The 14,365-nt window shown below is 41.2% G+C and overlaps 2 protein-coding genes across 2 annotated transcripts in view; both read right to left on the bottom strand.

Annotated features, from left to right (window-relative positions):
* Window positions 1-2,707, bottom strand: part of LOC102040535 (protein ELYS-like) — a 20,332-nt gene extending 17,625 nt beyond the window's left edge. Inside the window, exons 1-4 of the mRNA XM_014308435.2 lie at window positions 2,576-2,707; window positions 1,406-1,659; window positions 742-932; window positions 243-274 (exon numbers count right to left, since the gene is read on the bottom strand). Of these exons, the coding sequence (XP_014163910.2) occupies window positions 243-274; window positions 742-932; window positions 1,406-1,659; window positions 2,576-2,696 (598 nt within the window). The 5' untranslated portion in view covers window positions 2,697-2,707. The remainder of the gene's footprint in view (window positions 1-242; window positions 275-741; window positions 933-1,405; window positions 1,660-2,575) is intronic.
* A 4,669-nt stretch (window positions 2,708-7,376) lies between these two features.
* The window catches only part of AHCTF1 (AT-hook containing transcription factor 1), a 36,172-nt gene continuing 29,183 nt past the window's right edge, over window positions 7,377-14,365 (bottom strand). Inside the window, exons 32-36 of the mRNA XM_031060116.1 lie at window positions 13,519-13,679; window positions 10,702-12,493; window positions 9,806-9,939; window positions 9,262-9,368; window positions 7,377-8,748 (exon numbers count right to left, since the gene is read on the bottom strand). Of these exons, the coding sequence (XP_030915976.1) occupies window positions 8,562-8,748; window positions 9,262-9,368; window positions 9,806-9,939; window positions 10,702-12,493; window positions 13,519-13,679 (2,381 nt within the window). The 3' untranslated portion in view covers window positions 7,377-8,561. The remainder of the gene's footprint in view (window positions 8,749-9,261; window positions 9,369-9,805; window positions 9,940-10,701; window positions 12,494-13,518; window positions 13,680-14,365) is intronic.

Below are 14,365 nucleotides of genomic sequence, written 5' to 3' on the forward strand. Positions count from 1 at the left end.
GCAATTAATGCATTGTGCCACTCAGTTGCATTTTAAACTGATGTGATTATACAACATGTATAATCTAATTCTGCAAACAGAATGCCCATTTCTGCAGCACCTTTTTTGGCTATTCCTGTTTCTGCACCCATTCTGAAACAGAAGGACTCTCCAAGGGGACAGGTATTCTCACTCCTATTTCAAAACTGGGTACAAATGTAACCATTGTAGACAAATTCCTTTATTGGGCCTCATGAGGAAACTACCTGAAGGGATATGAACTCCTGAAGCCACTCTTCCAACACCCAAAAGAGTGCAATCGGACAACACAAATTGCAGGATTCATTCACCCAAATGAATGACTTTTGATAAGCCAGATTTATTTTAAAACACAAGCCTAAAGCCTGCCCCAAGCCATTGATGGAAACAGGAGAACATTCCCAAGGAATCTGGTACCTCTGACACAACTTCCTATCACACAGCTGCACTGACTCAAATGGAAAAATTCCTACCTCCCACTGGCAAGAATCATAGGGACAAAGGGGTGTGGGCAGCAAGAGCCCTTCTGAACATCAGGAAGAACATTAAGCCACTCCATTTCTGGATCAGTTCAGAACCACACCATGTCAAACTGCTGTCTGAGCCAGCAGTGGGCAAGGTCAGAAATGCCAGCAGTCAGTCAGCACGCTGGGATCTTCGCTGGGATACAAGCTGGGTTTTGAAAAGAAACATTTTCTTACTTCTAAATTCAAGTTTCAAAACTGCAGCTTACCCGACGCTTCTACTTCATTCTGACTGCAAGATAAATCATCCAAACAAAGGTCAACCAGAAGGACATGGCCAACATCCGTGGCCACTGCTGCCACTCCAAAGAGCCATCGCAGACTCTGGTGCAGGTGCCGCGTGCTCACGCTGGCTCCGCCGTCATTGCTGATGGGCTCGATGGCAGTCACCTGCAGGGAACTGCACGTTAATGTCAGAGTCTTTGACAGCCCCAGGAGTAATCCTCAGAAGGGAAGCCAGCATTAGCACATCAGAAACAGGACAGGAAATACAGGTTCATAAGACTGAAAACCAAATCATTGCTCCCTATTGTACCTGAAAGCTGCCCTTCTGCCTCATACAAACCAGGAAAATTTGGGAAAATACCATGCGGAAGTCCTGAAACATGCAATCACTATAAACCCACAAGGAAAATAATACCAGAAATATGGTGCTCCTTAGGGCCTTAAAACTAAAATAACAAAAATGCAGAAAGGGGTGTTGAGAAAAAGGCTCTCTTGGCTGAGTAGTCTGAGCTGACAATACGTTAATACAATTCAGAAGACACACAACCTTCAAAGAGATGCTCCAAAGCTTTTCCTGAAACAGGATTATGCAGCACCAAACAACACAAAATCTACCATTTCCCCGAAAAGATACATACCCTTCCTGAAAAAGCAACTGCTTTAACCACTCTTGAGGTCCCAAGGTCGTAGAGACAGAGAACACTTCCCTCTGCTTCCTCCAAGCCAACCAGCAGCCCAGTCCTCTTCTGCCAAGAGAACTCCTTCACCACGCGGACGGCGGGAGGCTGCTCGTTCACCCCGCTGAAGCGATAGGCAGAGAGCCGCTCTCCTGTCACCGAGTTCACCACCTCCAGCTGGGGGCCACACGCCAGCCACGCCAGGCCACTTCTGCCTGCAGGGCAAAAGGAACAGCACTCACCAAATGCCCAGCAGCACAACTGGAACAACAGCAATGGCACTGGGCCCTTCCCGCAAATGCAACAAAGGGAGGAAGGCCAACCTACCTACTCCTGGAAAGTCATTTTAAATCACACATTCCAATCCTCAACCAATACTTCTTAAAATTAATAACCCCATTCTTTTGCATTTGTACTTGTCATTTCTGCACTCAAGAATATTGACTCTTTGGGATAAAGATCACAATAGACTGAGCTCTAGTCTGTACACCATACTTGACCTGGTTTTGCTAAAAAACACCTAAATATGTACAGGAATACAAGTCTCAAAGCATACTTCAAATACAGCCCATCTAAACCAATTCAGTTCCAGTTAAGGATTTTGCTTGACACACCACTACTCTGGGCAGGGATTTGGACAGGAAATTATCTTATAATGGGCACTGCATGTGTAATTCCAGCTTTTACATGAGCTGATCCCAGAAAGAATTTAACAAGTGGTGTTTCACCAAAGAGTTTAACACTTGCTCCTCTACTGAGGGACTTCAAGCTCAAAGGAAGGATGAGCTCCATTACTGCAAGTACAATCAAGTAGGTAAGATTCTACCTGGTCTTCACAGAAGCCCAGACATCCAGACAGGCATCCAGCTCTACCTTCAGATCACCTAGAAAGTCAACTGCCTAATCTGCTTAGGTCAGAACTGAGGAGGGCATGGTCAGCTAGATTATTTAAATAGCACAGGACTGGGGCAGGCTGTTGCACTTGCAATGCCTCTAAATGTTAAAATATCCTGTTAGCACTCTCAGAACACTTGATCCATTTTACTTAACAGAACCAACCTGATGCCATGACCCTGTGCTTCAGGCACTAACAACTTCATACCAAATCCAAATTTAAAGGAAAATGCTCACCTCCAGAAAACTTCCCACAGAGCGCAGAGTCTAGGGTGATCTCATCTTCCCCAAGTGCCTCAACAGTCACCTCTGGAAACTGCAGCAGACTGCTCGTTACCTGAGCTGTTAGGTCTCGCATTCTTCACTGGCAATAAAGGAAAAAGACAAAGAGACTCATGTCAGCCATAAATATCTTTGAGACTGACCCAAGCTTCATCAGTATGCAGTGACAAATCTCCCATACATCGTTTGTAGCTCCTTTTTTGCTCAAACGAAATGGCACTGGGACAGTTTTTCATCTCACAGCAGCGCACAAAGAGAATCTTGAGCTTTTCTGATACCTATGAGATCAAGAAAACGCGACACAGAGGGATGAACAAGATAAATAACAGGGAATAGAACAACACACCAAGTTCAAGCTTACTCATACAGGTTAGCAAGATTTGATCTCAGAAAAATAATATTTTAAAAAGTTTGTGATTGCCAGGAAGCATAAACCTACGGCAGAAGATGAGAATTAGAAAGGGTTTCAGCACTCTATCCCAATAGCTCCCAAGAGCTAAGATTCTGTATTAGATGCAGACCAAAGTTTGATTTTCCTTTAAGTGAGAAAACCAGCACAAATCAGAATTGGACATTAGAGCAAATTTACCCAGCTATCTGCTGTGGCTCTTGTCTGACACGACTCTCATTTCATTCAGGAGTTGCAGCCTGTCTAACATGGCTAAGCAAGCAAAAGTTCCTAAAGTCTGTGCTGAGTCAATGCTTGTCTCTACATTGCTTCCTTTACCTGGACAGACAGACATAAGTGCCAAGGGGCTCAGTACAGAACACAGCAGCAAGATATTTCACTGCTTGTCCCCCCCAGCATAAGTTCTACAATCTTGGCTTTACAACGGAACGCTAGAATGGCCTTCTGGAACCACTGGCAGCCATCTCATCCAACTTTAGCTGCTCGTCCAAGCCCTGCTACTCAAGCCACCACCTAGAGCAGGCTGCCCAAGGCTGTATCCAGGTGGATTTGAAACATTTAATTCTCCAGCAGGTTTTTACAATCAGTAGCCTGACAAAATCAACTCCAGCAACACCTGCAACAGGGCCTGGCGTTCGCTGACTCTCTCCTGCCAGAGTAAGGATTCCGTTCTCTCCACTACACCAGGAAACCAGCGCCACACCAGGAAAGGCCTGTCACCACTGTTTGTCCAAAACTACATCTGACACCTTAATTCCCAGAGCAGCAAGTAAGGCAGTCCTTGGCTGCCAGGCAGCAGGGCCGCCTGCAGGAACGCCGCAGCCCGCCTAAGCCGCAGCCATGCCGTTGTCAGGGCCGCGCCGGGCGCACGCCCCGCCTCTACCGGCAGGGCCTGCCCGGGGAGCGGGGGCTGGCTGCTCCCAGAAACAACGTATCCATCCACCCCCGGCACCGGGGCACCCTCGGGCCCGGCAGTCACCATGGAAGGGGGATACTGAGGAGAGCATCCAGAAAAGGCCAAGGAAGATGGGCTTAGGGGGGGAAATGCATGGGGAGTGGCTGAGATTTCTTGGTCTGATTAACCTGGAGACTGACGGGAGCCCTCACTGCAGTCACAGCTTCCTTGTGAGGGAAGAGCAGGGGCAGGCACTGATCCCCTCTCTGTGGTGCCCAGTGACGGGACCTGAGGACATGGCCTGAAGTTGTGTCAGGGAGGTTTAGGCTGGGTATTAGGAAAAGTTTCTTCACCCAGAGCATGGCTGGGCACTGGAAGAGGCTCCCCAAGGAAGCGGTCACAGCATCAGCCTGGCAAAATTCAAGAAATGTTGGACAATGCTCTCAGGCACACGGTGTGTTTAGGGCCAGGAGTCGGACTTCAATGATCTTTGTGGGTCCCTTCCAACTCAGTTTATTCTGTGATTCTGGGTGAGAGCATGCGCTACATTTTGGTGTTCAGTTCCTGGATGACAGAAACGTAGGTAACACTATGTAACACTTCAAACCTATGAACACCAGACACGTGCATTATGCTTAGGTGAATGTTAGTAAGGAGAGATAAAAAAACAGACCAGTGTACAGCAGTGTATTAGTGAAAACTGATTTTAGTTGCTTCTTTGAATAAGATCTTACCTAGCCCATGTAACTGTTGGGTCCTGCTGAGATGAGCACACTGTTCTTGTCCTTTAAGGGAGACACCAAGGTCAGAAGCCAGAACAGGTCAGGTCAAAAGCAAAGGTTTTTCAGTGCCCCGGACTCCTGGGATCATATACGCTCGTGCTGTTCCTTTTCACAGAAATCACACACCCACATCCTGCATCCTTCTCTCACTGTTATTAAAATCCCAGTTGCAGTATCAAAACACAAGCAAGCAGTCATTCACTAATAATTCATGTTTGAATTCAGGTTTAAACCAAGTTCTGCAGCAATGCACAGCACATCAATGCCTGCTGTGAGTCATGACACAGCCAGGGAGGAACTGACCTGAACGGTCACATCAGTAACCGTAACTTGCATTTTTCACTCTACCTCACATATTGGTCATCCACACAGCCCAGTGCTGGAAAATGCATTTTATTTTAGGAACAACTTTAATTCCACAGGAACCACAGAACATTTATCTTCAAGCACATCAAAGGGACTCATTATCTTGACTACTTTGGTGAAAAAAGCATTTGTGGAATGGAAATCCTGAAGCTTGCACAGAAGACAAAAGTATGAAGAAACAAACACTGTCCTATTACCTAGAACTCTATTATTTCAGTATTTTCAGATTGGCCTAGACTAATTGGTTGCAAGCATTGCCTAACTACTCATGAGAACCTGTAGGTTGTTTTCTGCTATAGCTTTTTTTTTCCCCCACCAGAAATCAACAACTTTGCTATATATTAGTTACATGGGAAGTAATGAAATCGCAGCAAACAAATTTATTGCACTGACAACCCTGAGAGTAGCCCTTCCATGAGAGGAAGTTCTGATGGGGGAATAAATAGTTATCTGTGTCCTTACTTGCACACTGGACATGTACAAATATTAAGGCAAATAAACAAAGTCGACATGAATCAATTAGCACTTCAAGCACTGAGTGCTTATTGAAAGTAAAATAAGATTTAACTCTCCTTCATGTTATAACCTAGAACAAATACTTTCACCAGCCTCAGCTTATAAATGTTTGAAGAAAAGAAAGTTTGTAAGGTAACTCAAGAGAATAATTTCCACTGTACCTTCCAACAGCCCTTAATGTTATTCATACTCCTGTCACTTTTATCTCCTGCTGTGTGCTTCCTGGGAATAAAATCTGCCATTGCACCCCATTTTATTCTTCCTGAAAGCTAAGATTCTGCTGTCCCACAGTGGTCAACTTTCCAGTGGAGTTTTTCTCTGGGGTTATACCCCAAAGGTACAGATGCACAATCTGGCTTCAGCTTTTAGCCATCCAGCACCTCTTTAGGGGATAAAAACATTAAGGAATCAAGGAATTACTTCCCTTTCTATAGAAATACTTCAGAATATTCCATTTAGCAATGAGCTGTAGCTCCTGTGAAATTCCCACCTTGCTTGCTACAAAATTTCAGCTCTATGCCCCCAAGGCTTTCTGCATCCATCCACCACAATGCATCCCACCTCCTCTCACAGGTCCCTCCTGCCCTTCTCTGGCACTACTGCTCTCTCCCTCTCAGATCCATGTGCAAACAGCTGCAATTCTTTTCCACTCATCTTTCACACATGTAGCAAGCCTACACAGAAAGCACCCACATAAAGTCTATTTTCTCCACTCCATTATAAACCCATCCTTGAGCTGGTGCCTTAACACCGTTCCCCACCTTCTTCCTTTCCTCAGACTAAACAGAGTCACAGTGTCTGGTTTTGCTTCCATTTCCTTCTATGTCCCTCAAATTTCTCAGTGCCCACTCCTTGTTACACATTATGCTCAGGCTCCTTTTTAAACTGCTTCTTGGGGAAACTGGCCTGCACTGGAGAACCATGCACCAAATCCAAGTTACAAAAAAAGAGAAAAAAGAGTAAAACATTTCAACACATAATTAAAACTCCTTTGAAGTAAAAAGTTAACTAGAAAATTGCAAACTTTTAGGAAGTTATTAAATCTATTGCCAATTGTATTTTGCTATTGCTTGCCTTCTTCCTAAGCACAGACAAATGAGGATATTTTAGCTGAGGTGTAAATAAAATAGACGCTAAAAACTAATAAAATCAGCTAATGCTATATTTTCATTTTTTCTAAATAATTTTCATACAAAAAATATACATATATAAGTATAAATTACAGAAATGCATTAAAACCCTATTAAGCAATCTTCACTAGGATTTCATCAGTCAATTCAATTTGACAATAATCAGAGTATTTTACAAATACTCTTGCACACTACAAAAAGAAGTCAGATTTGTCATCTGTATTCTATTCCAATATTGAAAATTTGACCTTTTACTCCATTTTGAGCTACTGACTGCACTTCTGAGAAATGTAAATATAAAAATTGCTAAATTTCCCTTCCCTTTCCTCTTTGACCATATTTATAGTCACTCATGTACAAAATAAACAGAAAAAATAATTACTAACTTGACTCAAAGGTCTCAATTTACTGCCAGTTTCACATTTTAAACTTTTGACTTTTTTTTAAGCTTTCATTCAGTCATTAATACTTGCCCAAGGAGAAAAATATTCAAGTGCATGCAATCGCTTCTCTAGAATGATCTGTTCTGAGATAGAAAAATCACAGCCCCAGAACAATCTTCCTTCACAAGCTAAGTCTGTTATTAATACATTCATTCACTATGTACAAGCTATTAGTTAATAAATAACTTATATCTTAAATAACTGTAGTAGTTTTCACTAATTGAAAAGTTTAATATCAGGTTCCACCATTCTGTAGTCTTCAAAGTTGCATCCATATATAAATTAACATACAGAAAAATAATCCATTGTCTAAAAGACTGCACATCAAAATAGTACTTCCATGTCTGCTTTTAAAAGAATAGGTTTGTGACTTTATTTATACAAATTGAAACTTTATAGGGACATATACTCCTTAACCCAAGACTGTTAATGAAATAATTATTCAAAAATATGGTTTGTAACTAAGATTTCTGTACATTTTTGTACCTTTTTCAGACTATTATATAGGCTTTACCATCAGGTTTTCAGTACTGTGATATGCAGGTTTCAAATACTGCAAAGCATGTTTACAGACAGTAAGCATTTCAATTATAGTAGCAGACATATTACGAAAATAATTTTGGCTCAAATTTCAAAGTATCTGGGTAGTATCCCTTTAAATCTGATATGCTATTGTAAGCATCACACCATCTGTACAGTTAACTTTTTGCTGACAACAAATTTTAAGAAATAATGACACATCTGAGGTGTGATCTGGTTTTATGAACTAAAGAGCAGCTTTCTCAAAGTTTAAGACAAATACAAAAAAAATATATTGCACAGCTTAAAACACAATTGTTTACATTCTGACTTCAATACAGTACAACTTAACCGTAAATGTAAGGAATTACCAGTTTGTATTTTAAGTCCAATTATTTGTGCCAGAAGGTCAAACATAATTTTAAAATTAAAACTAGTATGCTTAAAATGTTTACTTGTTACAGGAATTCTAAACAAACTTTTTAAAAGCTTCTGGAATCACTTTTGGGAGTCTGTAACTCCCACAAACCAACATTAAAAGTTCTGAGCAATACAGGTCATTCAACCCAATATTCCCTCAAAAAGCTATCAGACAGTAAGCACATTGTGAAGTATACATTTTTATTTAACATTCCTAAAATAAGCTGTATTTACATATTATATAAATGTATGAAGTCTTAATATAAAATAGAAAACTGCATTGACTGAGGAAATCACACTCCATATGGAGTTACTTACTGAAGACCATTTTTTATGAAATTTTACAATAATTTATATAAATTATCTCTTCCAAATTAGATGATTTTTCTTCTTTTTACTAATTCACACAATTTTGATGACTTTACAAACAGTGGCGTACATTATAAACTTAAAAAAAACAGTTACAGCATCTTCCGGCGCACAACTGGCTTTGGAAAATTAGACAGTCTTTTTTTGTTCTTTCTTAGGGTCTTCCCTGCTGCATCTGTAGTTTCTTTCTGTTTGGTTTTTGTTCCATCCACTGGACTTCCAAAAGGAGAGATGAATTTTAGTTCAACTGGTGGAGGTGACCAAGAATCTTTTGTGGTTCTGAAAAGAAGGACAGGCATCAAATCAGTTTTTCAGTACTAACAGTATTTAATTGAGGAAAAAAATGATGTGGAATTCCAAACTCAATTAAAAAAATAAATGCATGGGCTTCTTTGCAGATAGAATTAAGGTAAAAAATGGTACATAAATCAGGTTTGTTTTGCTTTCATTCCCTTTATTCCTTGTCTGGCCATCTTCCACCTTGTATGAGAAGCTAAACTAGAAGAGTTTGAGTTCATAAGGTGGAATAAGACAATGTAAGAGCATTGCAATGTCATCACTGCAATTAGTATCCACCTGCCCTTTTCTATTCCTTCCCTCTTCCGTTTCCATTAGCAAACCAAACCCTTAAAAGTTCCCGGGAAAGGTGCCTATTAGACCAGCAAGCTGGACATGCTGATGGAGTGAGAGAAGACCTGACCAGCCAAGTGAGGAAGAAGTAGTTAAGCACTTAACAGCTGAGCCACCATCACATTAAGAAATGCAAATAACTGTTCAAAAGTGATTTCATACTTGCTTCCTTTCTTCATTTTTGATTTTGGAGTTCTACCTCTCTTCAATTTTTGCTTTACCCCAGCCTCTATGGATTTGGTATCCTCTTCCTCTTTAGCTGGAAGCTCCTATGTTAAGACAACAAAAACGTTACTCATGAACAAGTTCTTAGACTTCCATGGAATAATATTTTTTTTTCATTACGAAATCATGCCAAAGTTATTTCCAAAAGTACCCTTTGTTTGCAAAATAAACCTTCCACATCAAATTATTTTACCATCCTAAAAGTTAAAATTCTGCAATTAACAGATAACATACGAAGTAAGTTTAAAGAGAGCCGCTGTGCCTTTTGCTAAAAGCAAAACAGTATATATCAATTCTTGATTTACATAGATTCAAAACTGACTTTTGTAGCTAGTTTTCATGAAGAAAAACAATAAAATTTTTAGCTGATTCATTTAAAGCTCTTCTTAGATATGCTTCCAATGAAAAGGGCAAAGCATGATCTCAAAAAATGGTACAGAATTAAAATCAAGAACATGGGACAACTAGAGATTTTACTTACTGCTTCTTTCACAATTCGGGAAATGCTAGCTACAGTTTTTCTCCTTGATCTCAAAAGAGGGGGTGAAAAGACAAATTGAGAAGACAAATCCGGGTCTAAATCCTGGAACTGCACAGGATGGTCTGTTTTTCCAGCTAAAATGACAAAGCATTGTTAGCATGCACATACACTATACATGAGGGACAGTAATATTAAATTACAGCTGACAAGTAAGAGCTTCCCAAAATAAAGGTCCAATCAGCTTTATAAACACTCCATGCAAAGGCATTTTTCCCCCAGTAACTGCCTCTTTGGATTCATTCTTTTAGCATAAAAATAGTGAAACAAAACTAAGGCAATGTAGTGATTTTACCTGCACCTACATAATCAAAGACATTATACTCCAGAGCCATCAACAGTCCTTATACATTTTAAAAAAATTATCATGTACTCTGATTAAAAAACTCCTGTGTACAGTAATTTCACTGACAAAGTATACACTCATGAAAAAGAATCACATAATTAAACAGCTTGTTGCAAGATGCAGCACATCTGAACTTGAAAACAGAACAGAATTTGAAAACGCACATCCTTTATTTCTCTGTTGGGGGGGGAGGGGCGGCAATCACATATTCACAAATAATCTCTGGTTTTCAAAATGTGACAAAAATTAAGTTCCTTACAAAAATATAGCTTAAATTTAATTTCATGGCTTAGATCAGCTTCATAATCTGCTTCTACCAGAACTAAGCAGGCAGTCACACAGACTTCAGCCAAAAGGTGAACTGCCTCTTGGCAAACTTCTTCTTTTGCATGCTTACATTCTTTACAATATTTAAAGCCATCCTCACAGTTTGTTTTCAGTGGTTTAAAGAAGAGGGTATGCCCTCTTTTGTATATAAACATACTGCACCTACCTTCAAATTTCTTTGTCAGCTTTGTGAGAGGAGGAGAGAAAAGGAAAGCCTCATTTTCCTCAACAGACAGTTTCTGATGGATGGCAGTCCTGCGGGATCTGGTCCTTGTAACCCGATCTGTCAGAGCTCTGGATGTCTGATCATGTCCTGAGGGGTTTATGTCTTCCAGCAGCAAAGGAACATCCCCAGGTTCCTGGGAGGTCTCCTCTGACACTGATCTCCTCTTCCTGCCCCGACGCCCTGTCCTCACTGTGGTCCTGGGTGTGGGTGGCTCCTCGCTTGGTTCTGCAGGAGTTTGTTCATGAGTATTCACTTTTTCTGGGTTCTCTTGTGGCACTCTCCTAGTTTTTCTCTTAGGAGTATCAAGGGCTTCTACTTTCACACCTGAATGTACATCTTCCTGAGAAGAGGTAGACTCTTGGTCTGCCACGAGGTTTTGTGCCGCCTTCCTAGCACTTCTTCTAGGCGTGACAGGAAGTTTAAATTCTGTTTGAGGAATCGATGATTTAGACACATCAAGATCAGAATTTTCTGAAACTTCTGATGAACTAATCTTTCTTCTTCTGCCTCTTTTACTTGGCACAGGTAAAAGGAGTTGATCACTAAGCTGCACCTGTTGATCCTTGACAGTATCTTCAGTAAACTGTAAACTAAAGCTTTTCATTTTTCTTGCACTTCTACTGGGACTGACTGCTGTTTTTACTTGATGATCAGTATCAGTCTTGCCAGTTTCTGGATTTCCACCTAAACTTTTTCCTCCTTTAGTCCTTCTGGAAGCGAAAGAAGCAGTAACACTGCCTTCAGCAAGAGGCATTTCCTCATTAGCCTCTTCTTGGAGTTCAGATGCAGCCTCCTTTGCTCTCCTTGATCCTCTTCTAGGAGTAATAGGCCGTGTACTGTCAGACAAGGCTTGTCCATCAGAATGGCTGCTCTCTGTTTTTTCTAAATTAGACAGTTTAGGTTTCCTACCTCTCCTAGGAGTAACAGGTGTCACAGGTGTTTGCTCCTCTTGAGCATTTTCCTCTGTTTGGAGCCTGGGAGTCTCAGGTGCTTCTTTTGTTCGCCTGGTACTTCTCCGAGGAGACAGCCCAAGCAGAGCAGGGCTGTCTGTCTTCAGTAGCTGCTGAGCGTCTGCTGACAGAACACCCAGACTTCTACCCAGCTGTCCCCTTGTGCGTGTTCTTGGAGCAGTGCCATAATGATGTCTGCTGGTTTCCTCTCCCACTGCTTCTAGCACAGGTGTTAAGGGAGCTTTTGCCTTCTGGAATCTAGTTACCTTTTTACCTATGGTTTCATGAATTGATTGTTCTACAACTTCAGATGTAAATTCTTTACTTCTCGTGTCCTTGATTACATCCAGTAAGTTCTCAGCAATGGCAACCTTAATAGGTTCAGGCACATATGGGAGTGACTCTGCAATATTTTGAGATTCCTGATCACCAGTTACAGTGGACACTGAGTTTGTAACATGTTCCTGGCTTTCAGTATTTCCTAAATTGGTCACAGGCCTTTCTTCTGTTGTTGTGTCATCTGGTTTAGAAGCATCTACTGATGCAGGGTCTCCCATCTCTGCTTCCCCTTCTTCTCCTTCCAAAACTAGGGTAAAATTATTCTGAGATAGAAAAAGGTCTCCATCTCCCTCAGCTGCATCACATTCACTATCTTTATTATCAGGCAAATCACATGCAAACTGTTTCTCTATATTTTCATAGCTATAATGAAGAACACTTGATGGATCTAGCTCACTATATGGTGATGTTTCAGGTGCTGGTTCTGAGGTATCTTCTATAACCTAAAGTTAAAAAATGGCTGTTAATACTTTATTCAATACCAAACAGACTAACTTCACACTGAGCTAGATGAAACTGAGGATAGTTCCCTTAAGACCACCCCTGAATGTGAAACAATGTGCTTTTGTACTCCAGCTGAGAGTTCATGTATTTGAAGCACAGGGATCAGAGCAGTCCCTGTGTGCAATTCACATGCTCTGTTTCTGATATTTCTCTTCAGAACTGACCATTTGCCACTGCCCATGACCAGGAGCAGTTTTCCAACACAAGCTGTGTACGCAGCCAGGGGTGCCCATCACATTGCAGTGCCCTCTGCACTGCTCCACAGCCAGAGTGACCCACTGCCTCTGACAGGCTAAAATACAATTGGGTCCCCAGTGCTTAAAGCTTCAGTCATGATATTTCTGACAGCAGCACTTACACTGGCCAGGTATCACATCCAACAACTCAACACTGCACTTTGAGGAGTCATTTGGATTGCATGAGATAACACATAGTTACTAAATACCTCCACCTCTTGAAGAAATATCTTGACACCAAAATGCGCTCATTACTAGGAATTCTTTGTGTCAAGAAGGAACAAACGACCTAAGCATCAAAATAATTCTGACGGTGGTCCCCACATCTTTTTGTCCTTTGGCAACTGGCTACCAGTACAAAGAAGCTGCACTCCTTTAACTTTCTTATTGTCTTTAACATTAAAACTATTTTTAAGTAAAATAAAGTTTGAATTCAAGTAAATCAAATCAATGCCTAGCTGGTTTCAAAAATATTTTAGGCTTTTATTTTGGTTTTGTTTGCTCTCAAAGGCCTAAGTCTTGACAGGTCCCGTTCATGTTCCCATAGGAACAGAGAATGCAGAAGAGAAAAACATATCTATCTATACAACACTGAGATTTTAAACTTGTGTTAAGCAGCTCAAGAAACAGACACATTTTTGAGTATCTCCAAATAGTCAGTAGAACAGGTCTGTCCTCAATTTGCAAACTGTTCTATTGTGTAGAAAATGGGAAAATAGTTTACTTACATTGATTTCCTCAGTTTTTGGAGGATTGTTAGAAACAGGGACTTCTTCAGCTTCAGCTGCTTCAGGGTTACATTCTTCAGGTAAATCCACACACTTGCCCTCAAGGCGATTTTGAGACGGAGCACTGACCATGTCCTCATTGTCAAGGATACTTATCACAGCTAGAAGAGATTTATGTAATTTTATCTTAACCTTTATATAAATGATGTAAGTTTGAGCAAAAAGAAGTAACAGAGCTAGCAAGAGCAAACAATATGGTTCGCCATCCTGCCACATATATTGGGCTTTCTCCAAAAGCTAAATCTGTTGTGCTGGTTTTGGCTGGGATAGTAATTTTCTTCATAATAACTGGTACTGCTCTATTCTGGATTTGTGCTGAAGGCAGTGTTGATAACAGGGATGTCTTAATTACTGCTGAGCAGTGCCCACACAGAGCCAAGGCCTTTCCTGCTTCTCACACCATGCCAGCAGTGAGTGGGCTGGGGGTGCACGAGGAGATGGGAGGGGACACAGCCAGGACAGCTGGCCCCAACCGACATCCCATAAAATATGGCATCATGTTCAGCATAAAAGGCAGGTGAAAGAACGAAAGAAGCAGGAGACATTAGAAGTTATGGTTCTTGTCTTCCTTCCCACAACCCATTTTCTTGCTCTCCTGGGGATGGCTGAATACCTGCCTGACAATCGGAAGTGGTGAATGAATTCCTTGTTTTGCCTGACTTGCATGCAAGACTTTTGCTTTCCCTATTAAGGTGTCTTTATCTCAACCCATGAATTTTCTCACCTTTAGCTTTCTGATTCTCTCCCCCATTCACCCACGGGAAATGAGTGAGTGGCTGTTTGGGGC

Source organism: Geospiza fortis, unplaced genomic scaffold (genome assembly GCF_000277835.1).
Source record: "Geospiza fortis unplaced genomic scaffold, GeoFor_1.0 scaffold41, whole genome shotgun sequence".
In the NCBI taxonomy this organism is placed as follows: Eukaryota; Metazoa; Chordata; class Aves; order Passeriformes; family Thraupidae; genus Geospiza; species Geospiza fortis.